Source organism: Vanessa cardui, chromosome 9, assembly GCF_905220365.1.
Source record: "Vanessa cardui chromosome 9, ilVanCard2.1, whole genome shotgun sequence".
NCBI lineage: Eukaryota > Metazoa > Arthropoda > Insecta > Lepidoptera > Nymphalidae > Vanessa > Vanessa cardui.
In genome coordinates this window covers 599,877-616,120 of record NC_061131.1, presented here as the reverse complement: position 1 = coordinate 616,120, position 16,244 = coordinate 599,877, and the positions used below count along the sequence as shown (strand labels likewise).

General features: G+C 33.9%; 1 protein-coding gene across 5 annotated transcripts in view; it reads left to right on the top strand.

Annotated features, from left to right (window-relative positions):
- Positions 1-16,244, top strand: part of LOC124532396 — a 76,281-nt gene that overhangs the window by 22,240 nt on the left and 37,797 nt on the right. For all 5 annotated transcript variants that reach the window (XR_006966641.1, XM_047107296.1, XM_047107294.1 and 2 more), the window contains exon 2: positions 5,020-5,143. Coding sequence is in view for 4 of the 5 variants with exons in the window: in XM_047107296.1 (XP_046963252.1) it covers positions 5,020-5,143 (124 nt within the window). In the remaining variant the exon portion in view is untranslated. The remainder of the gene's footprint in view (positions 1-5,019; positions 5,144-16,244) is intronic.

The window sequence follows — 16,244 nt, the reverse complement described above, 5'->3', positions numbered from 1 at the left end:
ACCCCATAACAACATTCCATATGACATAATACTGTAAAAATTACTAAAATAAACTAGTCTAGCACTACTTCAGTCCGTGAGTTTTCTAATTATTTTTAATGCATAAATGGCACTACTTAGTTTTCTTGCCAGGGCATACAAATGGGTGCCCCACTGCAGTTTGGAGTCAAGGGTTATCCCTAAAAAGACCGTCGACTCAACAAACTCAAGCCTTTCATTTTTCAAAGTTATTGCAGAAGGATTTGATTTGACATTTGGCAAGGAAAACAAAACACATTTAGCCTTTTTAGCATTTAGTACTAAATTATTTATGTCAAACCAACCAAGAACCCGCGACAGAGCACTGCTTACAACGTCATAGTTGTTTATTTTTCTATCAAGTTTAAAAATGAGGGATGTATCATCTGCAAACAGTACAATATCGCAAGTATTTTTTACGAAATAAGGTAATTCACTTATATATATTAAGAACAAGAGAGGTCCCAAAATTGAACCCTGTGGTACACCCATTTGCGCCACAGCGCCATTTGATTTTGCACCATTAACCACAACCTTCAAAACTCTTTCACTAAGGTAGGAGGAAATTAATTTCAATGCAGGGCCCCTGATACCATAATATTTAAGCTTTTCTAGGAGAATATCATGCCTAACGCAATCGAAAGCTTTTAATAAATCACAAAAAACTCCAATAGCGTTTTGTGACTTTTCCCATGCATCATAAATGTGCTTAACAAATGCTACACCCGCATCAGCAGTCGAGCGACCCTTAGTAAAACCAAACTGTTGAGAATGCAATAGCTTATTCGAGTTAAAGTATAATAGCAATTGATTAAGCATGACTTTCTCAAAAATTTTACTTAATACTAGCAAAATAGAGATCGGTCTGTAATTGTTTGGATCATTTTTATCACCGGACTTAAATCAGCTCAATGATTCCCATAATCAAGTGAAGCTGATGCGAAAGAGTGCTTAAAGTATAATCTCTTGATCTAAATATCGCTGCGCTGAGTTTCATTGAAATCGGTTTAGTGGCTTACGTTTGCATACCCTAATACGATAATAAAGTTACACGCATAAGTACTCTATAGAATGTGTGTTCCGATACCGATGGTATCTTCGCATTTGATCTCGTTATATGAAGATTGATATAGTGCTCGTAAGAGCCTACTTGAATTATTTATATTTTTATTTCATTTTATGTACAAAATAATGATACAATATCTTCTAAATCTTATTCGTTGTTTAGAATATCGTGTTAGAATACTTTGTAAGGCGATTTATTACAATGAAAATTTACTTCCAATGATCGTCGAATTGTAATCACCACCAGAACTATCAATAAATCGCTATAAATAAGTGATTTCTCAGTAAAAATATAAACAGCTACGATTAAACCAATAAGAATGATATTCGAACGCTATTGCACGTTACGTATAATAACCATGAATATGTAAATAGGCATATTAACTGATCGCTGTTAGGTATCTACGTTTGGTAATAATGATAAAAAAATACATATTAATTCCTCACTATTGGGGAAAAGCTCTCTAGTCCGTTCAAGGAGATCTTTTTGGAGCATGTTTTCCATCGACATCATACCTAACCTGGATATTAGACTTCACCATCAAGCTGATTTACAAACAAATAGAGCCAATTAGTGATGTTTGGCCAAGTTCAAAGCCGTCATCTTCAGTTATGATTCACGTGTACAAGCCATAAAAAGAACAATAAAAACTTAATCTATAATTAAGTATGAATAGTTAATGACGTGAAAGTCTACCCGCCATCTATAAAGAGTCAAATGTGTATTAATATTAATATACAGACGGTCTAGGTATCGTTCTAAACATCAAGGACATCAGTCGACAGATGTTCGTAATTGCTTAAGCATTTCTTGTCGGCGCCGTTTTCTTGGAAACGTCTCTTTGAATCATCGTTTTCAATAGTTCATTATTCCTATTTGGGACGGACGACTCCTGCGAATTACCAGGAAAAACTAGCGATTATTTCTATTCCATTGGAATCGATACGAGACAACAAACAGCGTATCTTTCAAATGACTTCGTTTAAGTTCCACAAGCTGACGTAATTATAACATAATATTGAAAACCTAAAAGGGTCGAATTGCGTGACTCGACTGGTAAATTGATTTAAGTTATATGAATTAATTTATCCAAAAATGATACCGTAATAACATGCTTATTTAGTCAGCGGTATTTCGTTTCATACAAGTCATACACGTTATTTATGTTAAAATGTTATAAATTACCCGTGTTTGGCGGAAACTAAGCGATACAACGCGTGCAAGGTGTAAAAGGGTTCGTGTGCTAAGTAATTATTATCGGCAGCTGTGTATGTACACGCTCCCCCAAACGTTTCGTGCGATGCAAAAAGCAAATTTCGCCGCACACTGGCTGACCGACCGCGAACACGCATATATAGTGGTCAAAGCCGCATAGGCCTCGGAAGGAAAAAAAAGCAAACAGAATCAAAAAAAGCAAACAAATCCCTTTTTTGCGGTCGCGGCTCACGTTTACCGCGTGTTCCAGACCGTGAACAATCACCGTGAATTATCATGTGAGGCGTTTATGAAAGAGGCTGTTGTAAAGCGAAGCGAGTACTTACGCTGACAAGGTATGTTCTGTCATCGTAAAGGGATTGTGTTGTTTGCAAATTAGAGTTAATAGCTCCGCGGGGTGTGGCACATCTAGATAAAGATTGTTCACGGAATAATTCCATTGCGATTACTCATACTGTAATCAGAGCTGAATCAGATTTTTTATATATTGTCACAGACAGTAGGAACGTATATTAAAAATCTGTCTGCTGGTCAAAACTCCACTCCTCTTTAAAGAAGCTTTGGAAGCTTTTTTCATCACGTTGCTCCAAAGCGTGTTTGTGCACCCATGTGGTAGATTCATTTGATTTAGCCATTGACCAATTTTGGTTGAGGAGTAATAAAATAAAAAATTTAAAAGTACTTTTGTATATGTTAAAAATGTAGAAGATGAAGTCAAATAGGGTTCGAAAATCAATTAACCGTTGTGGAGTGACTTGGCAGCAGTCAGTTGATCACAGGAGCGAACATGGATGACTAGAAGCCTGCATTCCCTTTTAGCAAATACCCTTTCAATCGCTTACACGAGTCACTGCACCTCACCCTCCCCAGCTCACTATATTAATTAGAATCTACATCTACTATGTCCGATATAATGAAATGTTTATTATACATGTATTACTAATTTGTAAGTGGAGCAGAGTTTATTGAATGTACTATTTAAACGTTAGTTAATTTAGCTCGTACAATGTACAGTACAAATATAAGTACGACTATCGTCAGCGTACATCCAATACTGGATGAGTATTTTTAGAAACGTCAACAAGACGAATTGTTAATTGTCTCGTCTTTTCACATCAACGTGAACGGTTAAAAATAATGCGATTCTCGTTTGTTTTGTTTTTGTTTTTTTTTTTTTTATTATATACGTATCGCTGTAGACGTTTAAAAAATATACCGTCTCAAAAGTAAATGCTATAAAATCATACCGGATAAATGTCAGGTTACATTATGATAAAATAAGTCGTCCTTTTTAAATCAGCAAGGAGAAGCTTGCTTGGCTTAATGTCAGTTATTATCATTCTTTTTATAAATGGTATCCTTTATAATAATAACTTGATAATTTACACTTTATTATACTTGTAACCGCAATGACAAGTTTTTGTTGCATAATTATAATAACACAGGCAACGGGTATTATCGTCTTTGTATATTCTTGTTTGGTTTTTTGAATTTCGTATATAATGTTTTTATTTGTCTTCGTTATTCATTGAATATAATCCTCCTTGGGATCTTGATGGGCTTCATCTATTGGTGTGGCTGTTACCATCGACTTATCACTAAACACTTAAATTTAATATAGGTAACATTCAAGGTGATACATCTTTATACTTGTAAATAACTCATAACGTATCGAGATGGTCAACGGAATACTCTGCCTCGCTCTTCTCCCTGTTGCTGCTCAATTTTGTATGTGTGGTGCATGTGCTATTGAATTTTCTATTGCTTCACTGTACCCTATATTTATTAATTGGTATAACTGCCATTTTTTTTAAATTAAAATTGCCTCAAAGTCATCTAAGGAAAGTTATATTGATATTAAGAACTCGTAAGCGCAATGTCATGCGAAGAGATATTTTTCCAGACGTCCCGAAAAGTATTTTTTCTTTTCGACTTTAAAAGTGGGATACGTTCTGGCCGATAAAATTCCTTTTGAAATATTTATCGTGACTTGGGTATGTAATGGTACACGATTTTCACTAAGTCTGCAAAAAAGTCGGCCGCGTCGGAATTCGCAATCACGTAATCTTGATTCTCTTATTTGATCGACTTACTTAAAACACGTTTCAAATTAAAAAATAACTGTGATGTAAGACAATTTGCCTTTTCGTTTATTTTCACTTTGTTTTTTTTTTGGACTAATTTGTAAGTTTTACTTAATTTGTGCATCGATTTGAATATGTTCAGTGTCAAAAGAGAGTTCAATCATCATCAAGTAAAAGTGTTCCAATGTTTTAATACATCTTCTAAATTATTTCTGTCTGTGTTGTTTCTAGTTATTTTTACGCTATTAAAGTTTGATTGCCATTTCTATAAATACGACTTAATGACGGTTCATCTCGTATTGTGATGTCTAGCAAGACATGTGGCGCTAATCCTTTATCCCGGCCTTTTAATTAACTCTGTCTAGTTCTATTAGGTCTTTGTTCTCATTCGATAAAGTCATTTACGATTGTAATATATTCATTCAATATCAGATTTGTATTTTAATTGAATTTCTGTTGTAATTTAATATGTCTTTCTCTTAACGTCTAGTTTGTAAGATAATGAATGAGTTTCATTTAAAGTTACTAATGAGCGATTTTGATCAGGTGTCTGTTGCCTTTTTAGGTTTCGTATAACTTCAATGGGATTGTTATTAATTCAAGCTCAACTAAGTAAATGCAATGTTTCTCTTCCAGTCCCAGTGGAACAGCGTTGAGTAACCTAGCCCAGCTCCGGGAGTACTTGCAAACGACGGGTACATGTAAGTGCGGCCTGCCCTGCCCCCTGAGACCGGAGACAGCCTTTAGTTTCGATTCCAAGGTAATATTTATTTATTTTCATCGTTTCACTTACGTCTTTTTTTTAATCTAAGATTGTGATTGTTTTTTGTTTATCGATATCAGAAGTGAGTAAAGGAACTCGCTCGCTACTATTAATTATGGAAAGTTTATAGTGTATCAATCATTTGGCGATTTTTTTTAAATTTACTTTAGTTCGATATTTGAAATTAATAATAATTTACTCGTGTAATACTGTCAGAAAATTTTACCTTACGGAAAAAAGTGGTGTTTTGCTTCGAAAAAAGTATAAGAATAGCAACTTAAAATTAATAAACTACTTCAGATTTGTCTATGTTTTTTAATGTACAAAAGCTATAGCTAAAGGCTATTGAGTGATGTCGTATACAATCCGAGGCCAAGGCACAATACATATACAATTGATGGAACGGGAAAACGACAAGTGGAAACGAAGCCTTTAATACTAGTTAGCTCGTTGAGTCAGTCAACTTTTTTCGCAATGGGAATGATTTGGCAGAAGCCGGTTACAGATAATAATACTTTTTGTAACCGCGTTGACGATCTCTCCGAACGCAAATGTGTCGTTTATAACCATTTGTGAATGTTTATGGCACGGTTTAAACAAAAAGGTGGACATTATGATAATAATGTTATCGATATTAAATCCATCTTTAGTGTATATTTTTTATAGTCCAAAGTTATGATTAATGCATGACAAATGTTAATAAAATTATTCTCAATGTAAACCTGTTTGTGATGAATTAATAGATTCTTTGATATGTCTCGGACATGGCATTTTGCTATTTACTTAACGATCAATTGTGTCGCTTATTATATTTTTGATAGTCAAATAGATATCAGTAATAAATAGAAGCCAGGCTGATAAACCACCAACACCAATAGATATAGGCACTGTAGGAAATATGAATCATGTAAGCGCCTACAAACTTTAGAATTAAGATGTTGTGTCCCTTGTGCCTGTAGGTACCTTTACTCACCCTAGAAACTGGAACACAATTGTGTATTTCTGTTTGTAAAGCAGTCAGTTTATTTTAAACCATGCATGACATCATATCTTTGTGTCCATATTTGTGTCATAGTTTTTTGTTTAATTTATCTAATCGGTATTTTAAATCTCCATAGATGTGTCGGACGTGCCATTTGTGTATCTATATTATCTAGCATTATCTATTTGGTTAAGTTTATTAGTAGGTGCGTTTGTAATGTGTATATTGTATTTTAAGGCAGCATTAGAAATCGATGTTTCTGGATTCAATTTGTAAATGATATTCTCATCATAAATTTGATACTTTTTTATGTATTTAAAGGCTCATCAGACATTAAAATAATTAAAACTTATATCCATTTCCACTTTACATTTACTGTATATTTTGATTAACTAATTAATGTAATAGCTATGTGATAGTGTATTTTAAAGTCTGAATTTAAAAAGAAAAAGTCAAATTAACTTCTCTACTTAATATTATACATGTAACTCTATCTGTCGTGTCTGTTTGTCGCCTTTTCACTACCAAACCGCTGAACCGATTTGATGAAATTTGGTATGAAGCAAATTTGAACTCCAAGGTTATTTTTTTGCCTAACACATGACAACCAAATCCCTAAAACGCGACCGAAGTCTCCACAGCTAGTTTTTTATATATCATTCATAAAGGGTGACAAAAGTCACTGAATCGAAATAGTTGTCAAATCATAGGTCGTTAATGCATGTTTGTACGTCACGATTAATATATAATCTTAACCGCCGATATCGGCAATATCCGTTGTGTTTAGTAAAAGTTGATTTGTCGACAGGCAAGTTTTATTTAACCTTAATACAATAATCTATTCGTAATAAATGGCATGTAATTAGTGCTGATTCGTCAGAACGGCCGTGATTGCTTCGTTCTCAATGGATAAACAAATATTTTTCCTTCTCGTTTCTACTTCTCGTTAATTTACCATTTTCGACGTGCACCTTGTAATTATCGTGTCTTGTATTCGTTCTAATTAACGCGATCAAGTAAATGAAGATTTGATTAAAAAATATACGTTATTGAGTCGTGCGAGGCGGGTTTAATTGTACCAACAAATGTGACAGTAAACTACGTCTTAACGTTAATATTTGATTTGATTTGATGAGGAATTAATTGGAAAGTTATTTGTATATTCTTTTTTATTATTTCACTAAATAAGCAAGTTGCAGTCAACCATGACCAATAGGTCATTCAATTAACAGTCTAGCCGTTCAACTAAAAGAAAATTATCCTATTCTAGAAACGGAAGATGTATTGGATGGATATGATTCAAGTCCGCTAGGTTGTTTACTAAATGGCTAATCATGCTAATTGTCTGCAACAGATATATCATGTGGTAAACTGCTGCCTGATGTAAGCATATCAACACGCTTGAAAATTCAATAATGCTCACCTGAATTTGAACCCCTGACTTTCAGTTAAGACACGAGCTTTCCTCACTAGCCCATCTCGGCTCTTAAACAATTATACATTGCAACGAATTCTCCGTTCCACGAAACGTCGATGTATAAAGAGAGAAAAAAAGAAAAGAAAACAAGTGTCGGTTTATTTTTCGATACTTTTATAGGCGACATCAGCGAACCAGTGGACAAAAGATCGTAATTAATGCCCATAAATGTTTTTGGTGCTATCGGTATTTAGTGGGATCGGTTTCGGACTGGTTCCCAATCTGTGACGTCGTGGGATATGAGTTATGTTAGCGATGCGGCTCGATGTGAAAGCGAACATGTTTCGAATTATTTACTTCGGTATTGTTTCGTGTCATCTGTCTGTGGTGTCTGGTGAGGATTAGTATGATTTTATTTATATGCGTTTGTGTATTTTTGTGTATGTGTGTGTGTGTATGGGTGAAGGTAACCGATGGATATGATTTTATACGTGTGGTTTTGTAGTGATTGTAGTTATAAGATATTTAGTGTAACCGAAATATTATTTTTTTTTTAATTTATAATATGACGAAATTTCGTACCTACTTTCGTTCACGTTTAAGGACTTAGTTTCGAGGTGTTAAGCAAAAAAGCCAGTCTTTCGTTGGAATTCAATCTCGCTTTATACGCCGTGAAGGAGCAACAGGCTGATGGATGGATATACTTGCTTTCGCATTTATATTATTAGTATTATGTTCAATGTTAGCCGTATTATACAAATGGAGTAAATGAATGGAAGCAAAACTACGATTTTTTGGAAATTTCGAAAAAAATCTAATTAATTGTATCGTTTTAACTTTTATAGATTCAATTGACTTTGATGAAACTAATCTTCCATAATATTTATGTTTGTGTTTTTTACCTCGTTTCGTTATTACCCCTAACAAACCAACAAAAATAAGAATATTAGTTGTGATTACCTGGCAGAAGCCATATTATTTTGATAGAAACAGTTACTTATGTCGCAATCATAAACAGACGCTATAATTTTATTAATTATTTCGATTCAATTTGGTATATAATATTTTATGTCAATTATGTAGGTGTCGTTGATTGGTTATATGTAGGAATTATTATCATATCTATTTCAATAATTAAATATTTAGTAACATATGACCTTCGTACCTACTTGAACAAGAAACATTACCTAACATTCACCTTGACAAACGCGTGTAAAATTGCTCCAGCGATATATTTCGTGTCATATTAAATAAACTCGTAAAGAATTGTGATCTTCAGTGTAACGTTAACTAAGTTGTAATGAGCTCAATCTCGTAGAGCACTCTAGTCTTTGGATATTACATAAAGATTCATCATTAATATCATCAACTCGTGACATCAAGCTCGATTGTACATTATTTGTATTGTCATACGAATGAAAATTGATTAACAAAGTTACAAATTCAATAGCCATATCCCTTGACCGCGTCCGATGTCTCCACAGAAAATATACATCAGAGAAGGAAATGTTACAGTCAGTCTGTGTTCTTAGATACAGGTGTACTTTTCAATCCCTCACTCTTATAGTCTGATGGGAATCTGTGACGGCCGGATACATTCTAGCGTACTAAGCGCGGTTTTCTTAAGAAAACAGACTGCCACTGAAACAGTAACAGTTTCTCGAATAACTCATTGACTTTTGTACCGACGAGACTCCACTTCGAATCCAGACCGAATTAGTCATTAGACTATAGAGGCAGTCCATAGAATAATTACAAGTTATTCAAAATCGATTTATCCTAAATTTGATTAACAAACTCGCTTCGCTAGTTTCGTACGAGATAAGCTGATATAAGTGAGTTATTTGATTATCTTAAGTTATTCATCAAAGGTCATTTTTCGTGACTGTATGCTTAGGTTATTGAAATATGGATTTAAATTAATCAATAATAAAAAATGTTTCGAAAACAAGCAGGATTTTGTACACGTGTCTTGTTCCTCAATTGTCTGTTGATAAGTTTATCCTTATCATGGAAATGCATCGTCATCTAAAACAAATATAAATGAGGACCTCCGTGGTCGAGTTGTATCTACACCGATTTTCATCGGTACGCCACTCGGTCTCAGTTTCGATTCCCGGCCGAGTCGATGTAGAAAAAGTGCCATTTATTTTCTATGTTGTCTTGGGTCTGGGTGTTTGTGGTACCGTCGTTACTTCTGATTTTCACAACACAAGTGCTTAAGCTACTTACATTGGGATCAGAGTAGTGAATGTGAGGTTGTCTTATACTAAAAAAAAAAACCGTCTAAGATGAGGTACTTCTAATTCGGTAAATAAATTAAGAAAACATTACAAGTCAAATAAAATCTTATCAATTTACATTAATGAGAGCGAAGTCTTGGGTAATAAAAAGTTAATCATACATAATGTGTTAATATGTATGATTTTTTTCCGATGAATATATTTTATTTGTATTTCTTTTGCTGTCCAGTACTCAAAGTAAGGCTCGTGTAAAGTTCGTCAAAGTTTCGTCGCGTGATGTGCGTCATTGAATATTGGAATGAATAAAATCGATAATCTGTTATATCACCAATAAAACCGTTCCGTTATGCAAACGAATAACATAAACTGGTTTGTATATTTCATCATTGATTTGATCAACGAATGATTGATTTGATTTATTTTATATGTAAACATTTTTATTGGAATAGAAGTAGCGATGACGCCTCGTTTGTTCCAGATCATATGTGACGTCATAATGGCAAATGTGCCCCTATTTATGAAGTGTACAATGGTGATTTATTCGTTTATAATTTACGTCTTATCTGTTTTCGTTTCGCGCGGGAATTTCAGGGCTAGAACTGTCACATTATTTTAAATAATTAAATACACATAAATATCATGATGTAAATCGGTCTCAAGCGAAGCGTACTATATTAAATTAAATCGCTCGATTTCTCACGTCACTTAAAGGCTTTTATTTAAGTTTTTAATACGTTTACTAAATTTAGCATATGAACAACAAACAACAGCCTGTAAATTCCCACTGTTGGGCTAAAGGCCTCCTCTCCCTTTGAGGAGAAGGTTTGGAACATATTCCACACGCTGTTTCAATGCGGGTTGGTGGAATACACATGTGGCAGAATTTCTATGAAATTTGTCGCATGCAGGTTTCCTCACGATGTTTTCCTTCACCGCTGAGCACGAGATGAATTTTAAAGACAAATTGAGCACATAGATATAGCTGTTCTTACCTGGGTTTGAGCCCGAAATCATCGATTAAGATGCACACGTACTAACCACTGGGCCATCTCGGCTCTTTTTTTAGCTCCTTTTCGTTTAAATCTTGCTTATACTCTTGCTTTAACTTAATCAGGGCCCCTTTCCCTTATACTATTAAATTCGTATAAGATAGATATTCGTGCAGCCCACCAACCCGCATTGGAATAGCGTGGTGGAATATGTTCTAGACCCTCTCCTTAATATGAGAGGAGGCCTTAGTCCAGCCGTGGGCAATTTACAGTTACTGTTACTTAACTTTTATTCTTCACGCCTTAACTACTCAATTGATGATAATGATAATTTCGTTGTTAAAAATGACGAACTAACAGAAGAGGACATAAACCACTTGCCTCCCCCCCCCCCTTTCTTTAAACATTTACCTCAAATGACGGGAAACCGCATCAAAATCCAACGTGTAACATAGAAGAGCTCATCGATAACGAGCGGATGGTTTTGTACTAATTAAAGGTCTAGTGTCGTCACTATCGTCATAAGCACATTAGCATTGTGACGTCAAACATATGACGACCTTTCGTAGACGGTCTCGAGGCGTTATAATTAATTTATAACTAATTGTAACGTAAAAGTTAAGCTGGAGTCACGGAACGTTATTTTTATTTCTAAGTTTTTTTTTTCTCTTAAATAAATTAATAAAATAAATGTGTATAATTAATTTTTAAAAATTTTCATTAATATTAAATATACTGTTTGTTTTATTACCAAGAGATATATTACACGGATAGATAAAAACAATCATAGTTCGTGATATAAGTTATTAAGTTGCAATATCAGATGCCAGTGGTAACGTTATTAGTTGTGACTAATTATTAAATTAATTAGTTAACTAATTGACTATCATCGTCAAGTAATTGATCGAGTTATAACGTTATAGGTTCAAATGGATTGGTAATTATGAAATATGACCGTGAACTAGATATATGGATTTAATTAAACGAGTAATCTATTTAGATGATAAACTGGTGGTGTCCGCGACTTTAAAAGTTATTGTTGTGGCTAATGTTATTCCTTATTAAATCAGCTATCTGCCAGTGAAAGTTCCGTCAAAATCGGTCCAGCCGTTCCAGAGATTAGCCGGAACAAATAGACAGTCAGAAGAAAAATTTAAGAAAAGGTAATTATTCTATATGAATCGTGTATACCGGTTATTTTAATATTACAAACAGACACTCCAATTTTATTTTAAGTATAGAAATTTTAGTTTGCTATTATTTCTAGTATATAGTTACCCGTACATTTAATTCACGTATTCTCTCATTGAAATCTTGGGTTTCTCACAAACGACAAATTGTAGGTCCTTTGAAACAGCAATACTTAGTCTTGTCGCGGTTCAGACGAGTAAGTGAACCAGTATAATTACGAGCACATCACCTTTATTCTCAAATTTGGCGACCCATTGCCTATGTAAGGATTGATATTTATTATGGGACCAATGTCTATGAACGGTGGTTCCACTTACCATCTATATATCGTTATTAGCCATCCGCCTATTCATATCATTAGAAACAAATAATAATATGTTAACCAAAATAAAGTGTATAAATATTACGTTCGATTCACGCCGTACGATTTCAACGACGGGGCATCGTCGACGTTATTCTATGTAGTTATTCAGAGCACACCCATTGCCTAAGAAGTGAGTCGTTATAGCTTGCCCCACTTTGTGTTTACAGTGGGTTTACTCTTTGCAACGCGTACGAGTTTTATTTGCTTTGATAATCTCGTGAAAAACATGCTTAGGACCCTTCAATTTTTAATGTTGTTTAATTTTATCGAGTCCCAGCTCTAAGAGTGGATCGCTTCAAAGTTTTATTATTTATATGTCATGTTTTAATGATTTCAGATGCTCGTCAGATATTTTATTTCGTTCATTACTTGTTGAAATATTGGATGTATAAGTGTTTTGTATTTATACACTCACACATTATTAAAAGATAAAGAATTAAAAGATAAAGATTGAAATTTGACGACCTCCGTGGTCGAAACGTGTGTTTATGCCGGTTTTCTTGGTCCGAGGTCCCGGGTTCGACTCCCGGTCGAGTCGATATTGATAAAGTTCATTACATTTCTATGATGTTTGGAGTCTGGGTGTTTGTGGTAACATCCTTACTTCTGATTTTCCATAACATAAGTGATTTAGCTACTGACATTGGTATCAGAGTAATATACCTACGTGATGTTGTTCAATACTTATATTTATTTATTTAAAGTCACCGTTATCTATATACATTTCGGTTCATCGAAATAAGGACTCGACGTTAACTGAAGTTTCAGCTGAGCGACTTTATAGACAGTCGTCGAGCCGGCTATGTCGCATGCAGTAGAAATTTGCATGCAACTAAAAGTCTCTCTCGTTCGTTCGTGCGATTCAATAAAGGTGACGCTGACGCTTACCTAGTCGCTTGCTTCGGACAAGTTAATTCTGTCAAAGCTCTGCGACCTCCTCGCTTCGCCTTTGTGTGCACTTGAAATGTACAAATTGCAGCGCGTCCCGGAGGGGAGGTCGGTGCACTCGCCCGCCCCGCGCGCCCCCCTCTCATCGATTCCTCTTTGTTTAGAGCATTCGTCTTGAGATGCACTCGAGATCTCGATTTCACATTCAGCAACATCGATTCGATTCACTGCTATCTCTTCCGATCTTGTCGTTGATGGATTGAATTCCGCTGATGCGACTCGGTGCTTTGCCGTTAAGATCCAAATCAGAAACTGAAGCGTATATGCGACTTTTATTGTTTAGTCTTTATAATTCTATTATTAGTACTAGTTACTATATAATCCATTACCAAAGGATGAAGTTTCATATCGATTTTCTGTAATTGATTATAAAATCGATATTAAAATGTAACAACATTGTAAAGATCACTTAATGACATACCTTATCCAATTTCATGTCACTATAATTTATATATATTTTATTCTAATTCTTATATTAGATAACAAAACTAACATATGTATCTAATGTAAGCGAGTTTTGTTTGTTTAAGGAATAAACTCTGAAACCGCAAACATATCATACGTAATTTATTCACTGTGTGCGTTTCAAACCCTGAGCGGTTTTCAAACTATATTTTCATTTTGAAAACAGTTCAACTCATAAAATTGTGCACACATTTTGGTGCGACGATACGATCTGGTATGCTAATCAAGTGATTCGCACAAAATCAACGCAAGAGTACGAGTTTGATTTTAAATATTTTTTAGCGCATTGATGTTAAGTAACCATATAATATATTCTAGCAAACTAATGTATTCATTGAGTAAAGTAAAAGTAAAGTGACAGCCTGTTAATTTGCCACTGCTGGGATAAGGCCTTCTCTTCAATTAAGGAGAGGGTTGGGAACATATTCCACCACGCTGCTCCTATGCGGGTTGGTGGAATGCACATGTGGCAGAATTTCGCTGAAATTAGACACATGAAGGCTTCCTCACGAAGTTTTCCTTCACCCTCGAGCTTGAGATGAATTATAAACACAAATTAAGCCCACATATATAGTGGTGCTTACCTGGGTTTGATCCCGCAATTATCGGTTAAGATGCACGCGTTCTAGCCAATGGGCCGACTCAGCTCATTTATTCATTGAATTAATATTATAAATAGGTGAAATGTATTTCTTTGTATGTACGTATATATTTGAAACAAATGATGGAATTCTTAAATATTTTCATCATTAATAAACTGCACTATAGTATTCTGTTTATGTATATTTTTAGCTTTAAAACAGTACATAATATAGAGAGAAAACATTTCATTAATATGCAAAAAGATCATAAATAAACTGAAATAGAATAAAGATTAGACTGATTATAGGTTATTATTGTTCTTGAAGTTTTATTTATACGTAGAATATTCAGTATTAATTTACAAATTATCAAGTATCAGAATTTATTGACGATCGGTGTCTCGTTGAGTATTCAAGCGTGTTTTGACGGTATTCATAATATTTGCAATACACTAACATTCGAGAAATATACTGAAAAGAAATGAGTTCATTTCAAATTAGACGCTGCAACCTCATTCAATTTCGAAAGCAAATAAAATGATCGGTTGTAAAATATCGAGTTTTGAATTTTATTACAAAAAATTTAAATAGTATTGAATGTACTTATATGATTAAATAGTATATTTCTTAAAATAAAATAAAAATGTCTAAATAAAATTTATTAATTAATTTTTTTATGACTTAAGACGACGAAGACGTTATATTATATTTATATGTATATTAATTGCATGTATGTTGTGCAATATTATACATGGTCATTAGTCAATATGCTAAACTTGTTCTAACAAATCAAATCTTGGTGATATTTTCGATTGACATTTAATAATCGTAACAATTCATTTGTTATCTTTCAACTATAATTTGACATTTACGATTCGACGCGATATCAATCATCAAACTTACAATGACATGTTGAAGAATCTTTTTTATGTTAATATCCTATTATAATTTCTACTTAGGATAAAACAGTCTCTTCCCGCTGTCTGGACGTTTAGAACTTTAAAACTACGCAACTACGATTATAATAGTTTTTTTTTAATAAACAGAGCGATTACATCTATATTTTTTTTATTAAATTAAAAACATTATGTTCAACTAACGTAAACGACAGCTATGTGGGCAGTTAGTTCCTTCCCGAATGTACAAATTACGATCAACATAGTACATATATACGTAAAAATATAATGTATACAAACTCCAAATATAGTGTTAGTCATACTACCTCATAGACTTAGTATTAATCATATTCAATTTTAATGTCTTATGTCTAAGTCTGTCTGTCTGTTTGTCTATCTTATCTCTAAGTTCCTTGTGATGTTTTTCTTTTTGTGTGATATGTTTCTTTTTTTCAGTGTAGGGGCTTTTTAGTTTTTTTCTTATAATTTCATTTATTTATTTTCGTGTGCGCGCATGTGTTTATGTTTACCCAATAGTCAGGGGCCATCTGAAAATCAGTGCTTTGCATTAGCACAGCTTATACTGAGATGAACCCCTTGCTACCTACACTGTGTTTTTTAAATTGATTTTTTTAATTTTTATGTAATGTATGTGTGTAGCAAAATAAATGGTTTAAATAGTTTATATACAAAATAACATGTCCTGTCTGACTGATTCATCATCACCGAGCGTAAACTCTTATAGTTAGGGTCATGATTTTCTGTGAGTAGGATCGTTTTATTGAGTAGACACTGACTAAGGAAGGAATTTTGAAAATACCTCTAAAGGGGTGAATTGGGGGGGGGGGGGAAGTTTGGATAGGAGTTCGTCATTTATTTAAGTTAGAAATGTGATTTTATTTTTGGAATACTGATAAAAATAAGTGGATAGGTAATTAAGCGTTTCCGGACATTCTAACCCTGAGGGAGTAAAGTACCCAACAATATGGTAAAGAGAGAGGTCTTAAATTAACGTAATATTT